This window comes from Pinus tabuliformis, chromosome 8 (genome assembly GCF_031772625.1).
Source record: "Pinus tabuliformis cultivar Carrire ecotype Pingquan chromosome 8, CPIR1, whole genome shotgun sequence".
NCBI classification, from domain to species: Eukaryota; Viridiplantae; Streptophyta; class Pinopsida; order Pinales; family Pinaceae; genus Pinus; species Pinus tabuliformis.
Genome location: NC_142294.1, coordinates 1,859,506,689 through 1,859,519,641, shown reverse-complemented (window position 1 = coordinate 1,859,519,641; position 12,953 = coordinate 1,859,506,689). Strand labels below are relative to the sequence as shown.

Here is a 12,953-nt window from a genome sequence, read left to right as displayed (position 1 = left end):
GTCCTCCGGATTCATCCAATCTCAAGCCTTTAACAAATTCCTTCCATGACTTACTCCATGATATCTCAAGTAGTAGATAGACATCAACACACAAGGAAACAAGGGTTTCCTGTAAAATGGGGAAGTGCAGGAGGCACTAGGATCTTCAGACCTGGTCAGGGAAATCTCAGCATAGTAATCTTTCTCTCTCTTCTCTCCTCCCTTAGGCCTTCCCATTGAAGCCTTTTATACTTCTCCCAAAGTATTTTTTTAGTTGGGAATTCGTTGGTAACAGTTGGGCCACGGGCACTAACAAGTAATCAACAGGTGAAACCCGTGATCTACACCCGAAATTAAGGAGATTTTTTTTTTTAAGTGTTTTAAGACATATACGTGGGTTGGGTATACACAGACCTGCGTACACACGCATTTAGCTCAAGGCAATGTCGCATATAGGGAATAAAACACTGTTTTTTAAATTTTGGGACCAGGTCTGGAAGGAGGGGTTTCCCTAGGCCATAAGTGCAACATCACAAACCTCAAGAGCGAGATTTGGAGCTATAACAGGTAGGGTATGCTTGTCCTTCTAATGCCATTTTTATCTTCTACAGGATGTTCATTCTTTTGGAAGAAGTTTTTCTTGGCAACCTGTCCAAATGGTTTTTCATCTTTGATCCAAGGTAATCCAAGAGAAAGGGTAATAAATCTACTGATAAATTCTGGGGTTATTTCCATGGAAAGACCTCTAAAAGTGACAGTGGCATGGGTTCTTGAGTGAGGGACTGAAGAAAGGGCAAATTCCTGAGCAACTTCCTCATCAAACCCTCAGAATTTCTCAAAAAATGTTATCCAATTTGCCCTTGTGAATATGGCTACTACTTGGGGATGTTCATGGAGCCAGGTTGAATTAGTGGGCTCCTTTCTCATGAATCCTCCTATCATTGTGATTATACCCCTTTTGACACCAATTGTAGAGATGGAGACAAGAATTTTGAAGAAAACAAGAAAACAGAGGAAAATGTGTTTTTTTTTTTAAACAGGCAGAAATTTTTAATGTAATTTCTCTTCTTCTATGGACTCAATTCCTCCTTAAAATGATATCATTCCTTGCATTTATTGATAATCAAGGTGGGTATGCATGGAACCTACCTCCTCAAGCTATAAATCGAGCAAAAAACCTCTGTTTTCGTCCTAAAAATAACTCACTGCCCCTCCTGTAGAACTGCCCGTAGGTGCTCCTGTAGAACCTGTAAGTGCTCCTGTAGAGCACCGATAGCAAGAGGATGGGTGAGAGTGATGGAGAATGATGGTTTCGAGGCTGTGGGGTGACAAGGAGCTTGCTGCAGCTAAGTGGACGAGGATAGAATGAAAGAAAAGTTGGTGAGAGTGCTTTGAGGAGAGTACTTATTACTTCTTTTAGATATTTCCGGTGATGGGGGTGAGCTGGCAGAAATGTATGTTGGCCATATTTGGACCGTTGGTCCCCACCTGCCTTGTCATCATGGTTTCTTCCCGCAATCACCTCTCATCATTGCATCGGAGTTTGCATACCCTCCACTACCTGTCCTTGGAATCTTTCTCTGAGTTGACTATGCGCACGTGTGTGACATCTTCGGATGAGTGCAATCAACTAGATGAAGGTGGCCAGGTTAACTGGCCACCTTTTTTTGTTCAACCTTAACCATCTCATTTGCTCATGCATATCTTTCAATTACACAAATGCAAACAGAGGAGCGGGTTAGTCACTTACCTATGAGTCGAATGTATGTGTTGTGAGGTATTTTGGCTCCTTTTACTGTTGCATGCTTGTATTTCTCTTGCTGCATGCTCTCTACTTTCTGATGTGTGGCTGTTTGTCTTATGCAGGTATCATCTAACTTGGATCTAAGCTTTATATGTCTCCCTCAATCCTCATGGTTGTACTTCTCTTGTTGTTGTGGCTTGATTTTAATGGGATCAGCTGCTATAGGAATTCCTATAGGAGCTCCTGTAGCTGTTTCTCCCTTTGAAATTTCAGCTTATTTCTGTGCTGGGAGCTGTGAGGATGATGCTAGAGATGCTGATGGAGATGGAGAGGTGATAGGTAAGCTGCAGGTGAGATTTGAGGTGCTGCTTCCCCTATTTTTTAGTTTTTTTCTAAAAACTGGTTTTCTTTGTTTTTCTGTGATAGGAAGAAAAAAATGATGATGATGATGTGATGCAGGTGTGGAATGGATGGAAAGGAGGGTTGATAGTTGCAGGAGGGTTTACATGTTCTTCATAAAGCTTCCTAGCCCCCCAAACTACTTTTTGGAACCATTTTTGGCTCTCTATGATTTCTACAGGAGCCTCCCATAGAAAACACAAGGCCTCCTGTAGAACACATAGTTTCCAGAAAAAAAACACAGTGGGGTGGAAGAAAGGTCAGAAATGATGGAGAAGAGTATGGAGGAGATGAAATAGGTGCTGGTGTGAGTTTCAGGGCTCTGTGGCATCTTCTCTTGCTCCCTATGGTCCTCTTGCAAACCTGCAATGCACATTAAAATTCAATTTTCTTTTTATTATTTTTCTCTTTTTTTTCTTTTTGAAAGCAACTAGGGCGCCTCAAGGAGGTTTTCACCCTAATTGCCTGCCCTGGGTGCCTCCAAGGGAAGTTTTCACCTAGGGATCTTAATCTTTTTTTTTTTGGCATCACTGGGCCGCCTCAGAATAGGTTTTCAACCCAAAAATGGGACTCAAGCGCCTCATGGAGGTTTTCACTTGAGTCCTTATTTTTTTATTTCTCTTTTTTGTTTCTTTAGTGAGTGGGTGAAGTGGAGGCTAAGACATGCTCCAATACCATCACTGTCTTATTCAAATCTTCAATTAACTCTTGCTTGGAGAGGAGCTTCTTGTAAATTTTCAACCTATGTCCATTGACAAGCATGGGGATGGATTCCTCATCAATGGTTCTGATTAGAACTAAACCATTGTCATTGCATTTTTCCATTGTATATGGTCCCAGCCATCTTGTCCTTAGCTTGCCTTTGAAGTATTTATACCTTGAATCATAGAGTAGTGCCCAATCTCCCTCTTGGAATTGCTTCTCCTTGATATTTTTGTCATGCCATATCTTCCTCTGAAGCTGAACTACCTCTGTGTGGAGAAGGGCCTGCAATCTTTGTTCATCCAATCCATTGAGCTGGAGTAATCTTTCCTTCTGTGCATGGCTGAGGTCTAGGTCCAGTTGAGCTACCATCCTTAGTGTATTGAATTCAAATTCTATTGACAGTAAAGCCTTCTTCCCATAGACCAGTTCATAGGGTGTGAACCCTGTGGTGGTCTTCCATGTTGTGTTGTAGGCCCAGGTGGCCTCAACTAATCTGTCCGCCCAATATTTTCTATTGCTGCTCACTACCTTGGTCAGAATTCCTTCCAAAGCTCTATTAGTGACTTCCACCTACCCATTGGCTTGTGGATGGTAAGGGGTGGAAGTCTTGTGCTTGATTTTATGATGTGTGAGCAGGTCTTCAATCAAATTGGAAGTGAACTGACTGCCTTGATCTGTGACCAGTTCTCTTGGATACCCGAACTTGTAGAATATGTTTTCTCTCAAAAAATTAGCTACTTTTTCCTCTGTTGTTGCTTTGATTGCTTTTGTTTCTGCCCATTTTGTCAGGTAATCGGTGCACACAATGATGTATTGCTTCTATTTTGAAGGAGGGTTGATAGGACCCACAAATTCCATGCCCCACTTCTCAAATGGCTCAAAGGTCACTTGAGGTTGCATGGGCATCTCATCCTTTGGAGTAGGTTTCCCCATCCTTTGACACCAATCAAATTGGCTGGTGTATCTCCTCACATCTTGATGAAGAATGGGCCAATAGTAGCATGCTTGCAATATTTTGAAGGCAGTTCTCTTTGCTGCAAAATGACCTCCACAAGGCCCATCATGACAGGTCAAGAGAATGTCAAAGACTTCCTCCTCCCTGACACATCTTTTCAAGATCTGATCTGGGCCAAGTTTGAAGACATTACCCCCAATCTAGGTGAAAGGGGCACTTTTTCTCACTATCTTGCTCTTCTCCTTTGAAGACAAGTGTGGTGGGAACTGTGTTGAAACCAAGTAGTTTGCTATATCATCAAACCATGGAGAGAGCACTGAGATAGAAAATAGTTGTTCATCTGGAATTTGATCATCCACCATTCCTTCTTCACCTGCAGGCAAATTTACTCTAGAAAAAAAGTTAGCAACAACATTTTCTTTACCAGGCTTATCAACAATGGTCAAATCAAATTGCTGCAGTAAAAGAAACCATCTAATAATGCGAGCATTTACATCCAGTTTGTTCATTAAATAATTAATTGCAGCATGATCAGTGTGCACAAAGGTTTGATAGCCTATGATATAATGTTTGAATTTGTTTAAAGAATGCACAACGGCTAGGAGTTCCTTCTCGATCACTGTGTAGTTTAACTCTGCCTTTTACAATTTGTTTCTTATAAAGTATATGGCATAGGGTAAATTTTCATCAACTTGTCCTAAGGCTACTCATATTGCTTTGTTTGAGGAATCTGTGTGAATGCGGAAAGGTAGGCCCAGTTTGGACCTCTCAAAATTGGGGCAGTCACAAGCTTTCTTTTTAAGGTCTCTAGGGCTTCTTGACAGTTTTCCGACCATACAAATTTGACATCTTTACCTAAAAGACCAAACAACGAAGAGATTAGCTTGATGAAATATTTAATGAATCTTCATTAATACCCAGCTAAGCCCAGGAAACTTCTGACATCTCTCACCTTTTGAGGAGGTGGGACCATTTGGATGATGGCAATTTTGTTGGGGCCCACCTGCTATCCTTGTTGAGATATTGCATGACCTAGCATGGTCCCTTCAATCATAAAAAATTCACATTTTTCCAGACTGAGGGACAAGTTCATTTCAATACACTTGTCCAAATTTTTTTCCTAGGTTAGATAAAGCTTCCTGAAAGTTAGAACAATAAGGAGTAAAATCATCCATATATATTTCCACTCCATCATGAACCAGTTCATAAAATATACTCAATACTGCTCTCTGGAAAGTTGCTGTAGCACTGCACAAACCAAAAGGAAGGACCCGGTATGCAAAGGTACCCCAAGGACAAGTGAAAGTGGTATTATCTTGGTCTTTTGGTCTGATTTGAATCTGATTGTACGCGCTAAACCCATCTAGGAAGGAGAAAAACTTTTCCCCGCCAGACCATCTAACACTCGATCTATGAAAGGCAAAGGAAAATGGTCATTTTTAGTGGCTTTGTTCAATTCCCGATAGTCAACACAGATTCTCCACTTGTCATTTTTCTTTGGCACTAGCACCAAAGGAGAGACCCATTCACTGTCAGAAATGGGATAGATGAACCCTGCATCAAGCAATTTCTGTAGTTCTTCCTTAACAATATCTTTAAGTGCTGGGTTCATCCTCCTCTGAGGCTGTCTGATTGGCTTGCAGCCTTCCTTAATGTATATATGATGGGTACACACTGAAGGGTGCACTCCCTTCATCTCCTTATAACTCCAGGCGAAGGCATCTAAACGTTTTCTCATTAAGCTGCACAGCTCCTCCTGGGAAGTGGATAAGGATGGATTGATTTTCAAGGTTCTTTATGGGCTGAACTCTGTATTCTTAACATGGAGAAAGGTCGGGTTGGCCACACAGAGATCAGTTATGGGGTTGTTTTGGGTTTCTCTCACTATATCCTCTAATGGTAAGATACTAGGGGGTAGATTCTGAATCAAATTTTCAATCATATCATCCTCATCTTGCGGTTTCCCCCCCATGGCGGTTTCTAATGCACAAAGTGGTGTAGAATAGATTTCATCCTCATCCTCCTCCAACCAGAGAGGTAGATCATGTTCTAGCAAGGGTTGGGTAGGAGGGTATAGGATTAACTGCTTGGACATATGCCCGTTTTTGATGGTCATGTTCCCAACTTGACAGCTGATGTAGGCATCGGCAATAGCCAACCAGGGTCTTCCCAAGATGAGAGGATACTCAATGAGCTTTGCCCTCAGTTGGAGAACTAAAAATCAACAGGGTACTCCCAAGAATCTATGGAGACCATCTCATCTTCCACAATCCCTTCAGGGGTCACGGTGGAGTAGTCTGCTAGCTGCAGTACTATTGTGGTCTTCCTCAAGGAGCCCTGGAGGTTAATTTTGAGCATTGTGTCCTTTGTCATCACATTAATTATAGCTCCTAGATCAATCAAGGTATGTGGGATCATGGTGCCATTGATGTGGACATCAACTATTGGGCTTCCAGGGTCCAGATATTTCAGACAGATTACCTGCCCCAACATCAGGTCAGACAGTTGTCCTATGACATTGATGGTTGGGGCATCTCTCTTGCACCTTCTTGGATGCCTAAAACACTTCCCTTTGATCAACCTATTGTAGATAGGCACATCTTTTATGGCTTGGAGAAGTGGTATCTTCACACATAACTGTTTCAATTCTCCCAGAAGTTCAGTTTCTACTGGGGTAGGTTGTGTTATCCCAGATAGTCTCTCAAGAAAGGGTGGAATTGCTTTAGGTTCACATTCCTCTTTATCTTCCTCAACCTCCCTAGGTGGAGGCTGGTTATCTAGGAGAACCTTCCCAGATCGTATGTTAATCTCCTGAATCTCCACAACATAAGTTAGGCATGATGTTTCCCCACTATATACTTGCTGAACCTGTCTGTTGTTCGGGTTTGGGTTCAGTTGGGCAGGAATTTGGGGTTGCCTTGGTGGAGCAGGAGGCAATGGTTGTGGTTGAGCAGGTGGTGGGGGCAAAAGAGCGGAAGGAGAGTTGTACTGGGGCCGCCACTCCTGATGAGATGCATTCCACTGAGGTTGTGGCTGAGCATAGGATTGAAATGAATGAGCGGCTGGTTGGGCCTAATATTGAGATGGAAAGGACCAAGGAGGAGGCGTGGACTAGGAAGGATGAGCAGGAGGGCCCCAAGAAGGTATGGAAGTGACTTGGTTGGGGTTGTAGTATGCTTGAGATTTCCCTTGCATCCTCTGCTGGTATGGCCTAGGTCCATGCGGTCTCCTTTGGTTCATGAAATAGAGTGGTTCAGTGGCTCCTTCGACCCCTTGGTATACAGCTTTAAGTCTGGGAAAGGAAAGGCACTTATCTGTAAAATGATCCTCTTCACAGATTGAACAAACCTCTATAGAGTTCAATGGACATTCGTTCCTAGGATGCCTCCTGGGGCATCTAGGACAATAGATTTCCAAAGCCCTCTCGGCTTCCTCTTGTTTCCTTTTGATATGCAAGGTATCCATTTGCATGGCAAGAGTCTGCAGCATCTCACTCTTGAAGTCTTCCAGCATGTTTCCGAGTTCACCTTTGATGGATGAATTGGAAGAGGAGGTACTGGCTATGGGTTGACTCCCCCTACCTCTCTTTCTGGCTGCTCTAGAATGGTTTCTAAAAATAGTCTTTATGTCCTCGTAAGATAGTTGGAAGATGTCTCCCCCGGCTGGTAGATGGAGGGTGTCTAGAAGGTCTTTCAGAATTCCCCTGAGCAAGACCAACTTTAGAGATTCAGGGTCAAGTGTGCACCTGACCCTTTTGTAACTGAGGTAGAACCTCTCTTCATAATCTTCCAAGGATTCATCACTTCCCATGGTCATTTGGAAGATTTCTTCTTTGGTATCTTTTGACCTACAATAGTCTCGATATTTGTTATTAAGGGCCTGCTTCATCTAAGCCCAAGTTGTGATGTTATTGCTATGTAACCCCATGAACCAGCACAATGCTGCATCCTTGAGAGTAGAAGGGAATAGTTTCAAATTTTTCTCATCTTTTGCATAGTCATAGGTTCGACAAATGACAACAAACTCGCACAAGAAGGTGTCGGGATTTTTTGTAGTCAAACCATGGAAGTGAGGTAGGGCTGAAGGACTTATATTCTTCATTTTGGTGTCCCCATTGGTCTCCCGAATGGGAAAGGTACCATCTATTCTTTCTCCATTTCCACTAGCATTTCTATTTTCAGCCATTGGCTTAGGAGGGATGTTTTCTTCTTCTTCTTCCCCTATAGGTTCTTCAAATATCTCTGGTTGTTCACCTAAAGGTTCTTCTTGATCACTGCCACCGAAGAAGAGAGAAGGTTGGATGTGTGATGTAGTGGGGGTGTTGGGCAAGAATTTTCTTGAATTATCTCTATTCCTACGAGGCATGAAAGAAAATCTTTTTGGTTGGTTTTTTTTTTTTCACTAATTGTACCTGCAAAACTAAAATGGATTGAACAACACAAATTACAACTAATTGAAATGAACTTTGCTGAAATGAAATTTGCAGAATTGAAAAGGAAAGAAAGGAAATGCAGAAACTGAAAGAAACAACTACTCTACTTTTGCTGAAATGAAATTTGTAGAATTGAAAAGGAAAGCAAGGAAATGTAGAAACTGAAAGAAACAACTATTCTACTTTTGCTGAAATAAACTACTTAGCAAAATGTTGCGATAGAGAAAAAATAGAAGAAAGAAATAATCACAAAATACTCTGACGCTTCCTCGGCAACGGTGCCAAAAAGTGGTGAGCACCAGTATTGCAGCAATAATGTTGCAACTCCTGGGCTGCCTACTTTACTCTTATCAACCCGGTAGTTCGTAACAAACTTGGAAGCGACGGTGCTGTATGCACAAGTACTAGTTCTTACTGCAGGTTGTCACTTGGTCAGCTAGCGCAAGATCACTAGGAGCTCAAGCCAACTTCTATGGATTCCAGAAGAATCTCTATATGTGATGAAAGAAAGGAAAGCTTACTCTACAGAGACTACTCTACTTGCAAAAAGGAAAAAGACTGAAATGTGAAGTAAACCTAGCAAACCCTACTTAACCAACTAATCCTACTTTTGCAAAAAGCACTATGAAAACCATGAAATGAATGCCATTACCTACTCAAGGAAGTAAAAAACATCTACTCAAGCTATTTCTAGAAGTAAATGAGCAAAAAACATCTTTTTGGATTTTTATATATTTTTATGTGAAATTGACATGCATGTATTTTATTGTGTGTGAAGGTGGAAGCGAATAGGTGGTGTTGAAGGGCGAATTTGGGGTTTGAGGAGATGTAGGATGGTGTAGATGGGTCCTAGGAGGTCTCGGGTGGCCTTCTAGAGGCTTTTCCCACACTCGGCCTTCAAAAGAAAGCCTACAAGAAAATCTACAGGAGGACACAGGGGATCTACAGGAGGTCTACAGGAGGATGCCGAGAGTAGTTTTGAAGGTTTTGAAGGTGTGAGAGTGGGTGGAAAAGGTAGATGAAGGTTGGGATGATGTGTTAGGGCACCTAGGGTCCACCAAGGATCACTAGGAGAGGGAAAGATGATTGGGAGAGAGGAAGAAATCCTATGGAAAAATGCAGAAAACTAAGGCAGATTTGAGGTGAACTTTGGGCAACCTGTGGGGCATGGATCAGGGAGAGAATGTGATGGATGATAGGCTGACCTGCTGTGAGAAGATATCTGCTACAAAAGAATTGACAATCAACCAATGAGATCAAGCAAGCAAGGGAATGAGTACATCAAAAAATAGAATTTTTCATCAAGCTAATCTAAATTGTGAGCGATGGAAGGAAATGCTGAAAAATGCTACAAGGAGAGAAAACATGGAAGAAGACTGATTGCAAAGACAGAAATGAGCATGGTGGAAGAGATCTAAAGCAAAACATTAACCTTCTAACAAACTGTAAACACTAGAAATCCTACAAGGAAGGAAAATCTGTGTTTTTGCGGCAACAAGAGGGTCTTTGCCTCAGTTCATTGTCCCAAAGGGAGGAAAAGAGGCTAAGGCACTATTGCTAGCCTTTTGAATCTTCTTTCTATCACTGTTTAACCTACTATAAGAAACACAAATGGAAACAACCTTCTGAATCACCAAAAGCACCCAATTCTTAACCAAGAAAGAAATTCATCTATCAACAACTAATCCATAAATTGAAACAAAGAATATAAATACAGACAAGAGGAGCTTGGCTTCTTGGATTGGGCCCTAACCCAAGAGCTTTATCCCTCTGAGGTAACTCAGTGCCAGCTCAAGAAAGATCTCATCTTTATTATCAAAATAGTAATATGATACATTAAACTGTCACCAAAACTAAGTTCGAAGTTGAGCAGAGCTTTACAACAACAATATTGCAACAAAAATTCAACAAAAAATTGACCCTAGTGAGGCACTAGGCCTCTCTACTTATACAACGGAAGCTCCCAAAAGCTTCCTTAAAATCAGGGAGGCTTGGCTCCCAAAACTCGAGATAAACATAAGTTATCCTCCACTTGCTCGGCTGCCTCCTAGTGCATTGATTTCGCTGTTTGTACTCTGAGCTACATGAAGGAGAATTCAAAGTGGGGAGTAATAAATGAGGGGGATTCCCTCCTATAAATCCTCTCCTTTGTCCACTTCGAATTATTGCTGCCAATTGTCCATTGAATCTTGGACTTTGTCTTCAAAATTCAACAAAAATCTGCATTAAGCACATATTAGACCTCATGGCATCATAACTAACTCAACTCACTCCATAAGCATAAATATAATAAAAAAAACATGCAATAAGCTAAGAGAATGATTGATTTAACTATGTTAGGAGGCAAAATGAGCCCATAGTTACCAATTTATGGGGCTCATCACTACGCACTTGGTGTAGGTTCGATTCGTGTTTGCAATGGTATCGCATTACAAGATTTCTCGTGGCTCAAATAAACCTGAAGTCGAGTAAAGTAAGTTGAGAGAGCATGCCGAGGCATTTATGTGCCCCTCGTTCCCCGATTCCGCCATTCATTTGGTTGAACATCACTTTCTCGGCCGAGTCAAGCAATGAGGAGAGGACCTGGCGGAATGATAGTGGAAGCTGTCATTTTCTTTTCAAGTGAAGATAAAAGCTGGTGCATTCTCCAACGAATTGGTCTTTAATGGTTGGCTAGTGAGGTACTAACCCATGCAAGAACCCAATGCACTACTCTAATATGGTTCTAATTTTCTCCTCAAAACACATCTTGTAAACTCTTACAACTTTGCGCTTCTTTGTCGAATTAGTGTAACTCGGGGCGAGCCGGTCAATATTATTATTATTTTTATTTTGGGATGGCATGAAAGGTACAGGGTTGAATTCTGATGCCTTCATTTGAAATCAGCCATTACCTTCTGATTCTGCATGTTGAATTCTGGTGCCTTCATTTGAAATCATCCATTACCTTCTGATTCTGCATGTGCATAATGCCTGACTATGAGGTAGGTTTTTCATTTCTTTCATTTTCTTCAAGTTTTCTGTTATGTGGGGTCGTTGATTTCATGAAACCTCCTCTGGAGCATACTTTCAACAACAAAAACCACAAACCCCTCCACCTCGGCAACAATCTAGGACTCCTAGCCTAAGGACCTCTCTTTCCTTTGCATCATATGAAGCTTGTGGATCAACATACCTACGAGGGCCTAGTGAGATCCAGATCTACATCTGGGTCCTTCGTTTCTCCACTTGGGTGTTCATTTATGACCTCCAAAGAGGTACCCAAGCGAAGATCCACCTCCTGGTGCAGAATGCACCTTTGTAGAGGGTCGGTCAGTAACTGAATTTCCTCTCTGCCTTGAAAGTCCCAAGTTGCTTGCATAATGTATGGATACTAGTTCCTAGCTTCACGATCTCCCACCTTGCACAACAAGCATATGGCCCTCCACTTTGTGCTTCTTAGCGAATACTTGCGATGGATTTATGGCCCATGGCCTGTAAGTTTCTTCGCAATGGATGTATGGCCTCTCAGCCTTGTCTTTCTACCTGCACGAGGTATGGCTATGTTGTTGGCAACCCCGAGACTTCGATCTCCAAATAATCGAGCTGATTTTTGGCCTCCCATTGGTGATTTATGATAATCGGTTAGCTAACTCTATGGTGGCTTGACTCCACAATGGCACACCTTTGTAGAGGGTCAGTTAGTAACGAAATTTCCGTTGTTCTGCCCATCAACCCTCTAATAATTGTTCATTTTTCTACTCGCCTGTCCTTTAGGCTGTGCAACAGCAGGAGGAGGAGGCTGAGCCACATTGGGAGCCACCACCACCTATGGGGTGGGCTCTGTTTTCTCAGCAGGCTTTGTGGGTGGTGGCTCCTAACCAAACAAATACCCAAGAGAATTTTGCCCCCCTCCACTCCTCACACCACGCTCCATGACCAACTGAAAACTGTCTCACTATTTGAGATCCAAGAAACTAAAAATGGCACCTTTGCAATTTCTAGAAGATCTGGAAGCGGAGCTTTGGGTGATCCTTGAAGGCACAGGAGGTCTTCAACATGGAAGAATTTTCCCTTTTGCAAAAGCTTGTGTAAGGCAGGAGTGATCTTACACCTATGTCAATGTCGAGGGCACACAGTTTAGCTAGAAGTATTTGTTGCTATAAAAATAGGGATTCAAAGCATCTAGATATCAGTGTCACTCAAACGGTCCTCATTGAGATCTTTTCCTACAAACGATGTAGAAATATAACATTTTAGAGTCAACTTCCTGTGGATGATTGTAACTGTGAAATTTGTCACACCAAAAACGGATTTTGTAGCCCAATGTGCATTATTTGCAGTAAATTTGACTTTGAAGTGTATACTCATCGATGGGTGGTTGTGATACTTGTTCCCACTGGACACACACAAATTGTGTAATCTGTGTCAGACACATAAGCATAGGTACCAGTCTTTTAACCATTTTTGGGGAAGGAGATAAGAGTTTGCAAATCCTGTAGGTTTTTTACTTGGTTTTATTTCTGGTTTTTGTTAAGTTGGTTTTGGAGAAGAGAGTTAAGCTTAGTGTCATTGACCTGGTGGATATGAAATATATCCAATTGGGACTGAAAATTATGCATTACGAGTTTCTTAAATTCCATGGTATTTAGTATGAATCTTATTTGCTGAATTTACAATTTTAGAAACAGTTGAAAAACATTGAAAATTGAAATGATGCTGAAAGATTATATATATTTGTTTTATAAAGTTTGATAAAT

General features: G+C 41.7%; 1 protein-coding gene across 1 annotated transcript; it reads right to left on the bottom strand.

The window, feature by feature from the left end:
* Positions 1-11,450: 11,450 nt before the first annotated feature.
* Positions 11,451-12,130, bottom strand: LOC149243721 (protein SPIRAL1-like 1). The gene is made up of 2 exons (XM_089371286.1): positions 12,076-12,130; positions 11,451-11,533 (listed from the first exon to the last, which is right to left on the bottom strand). The coding sequence occupies exons 1-2, from the start codon at positions 12,128-12,130 to the stop codon at positions 11,451-11,453; spliced, it is 138 nt and encodes a 45-aa protein (XP_089227412.1).
* Between the last annotated feature and the right edge of the window lie 823 nt (positions 12,131-12,953).

What these genes read in the sequence shown, in the direction of transcription:
- LOC149243721 (XM_089371286.1), bottom strand. Translation starts at nt 12,130, where the DNA reads ATGGAGCGTGGTGTGAGGAGTGGAGGGGGGCAAAATTCTCTTGGGTAT. An exon ending in TTCTCTTGGGTATTTGTTTG is followed by an intron (nt 11,534 to 12,075) that starts GTTAGGAGCCAC and finishes GAGGAAATTCAG; the next exon opens with TTACTGACCGACCCTCTACA.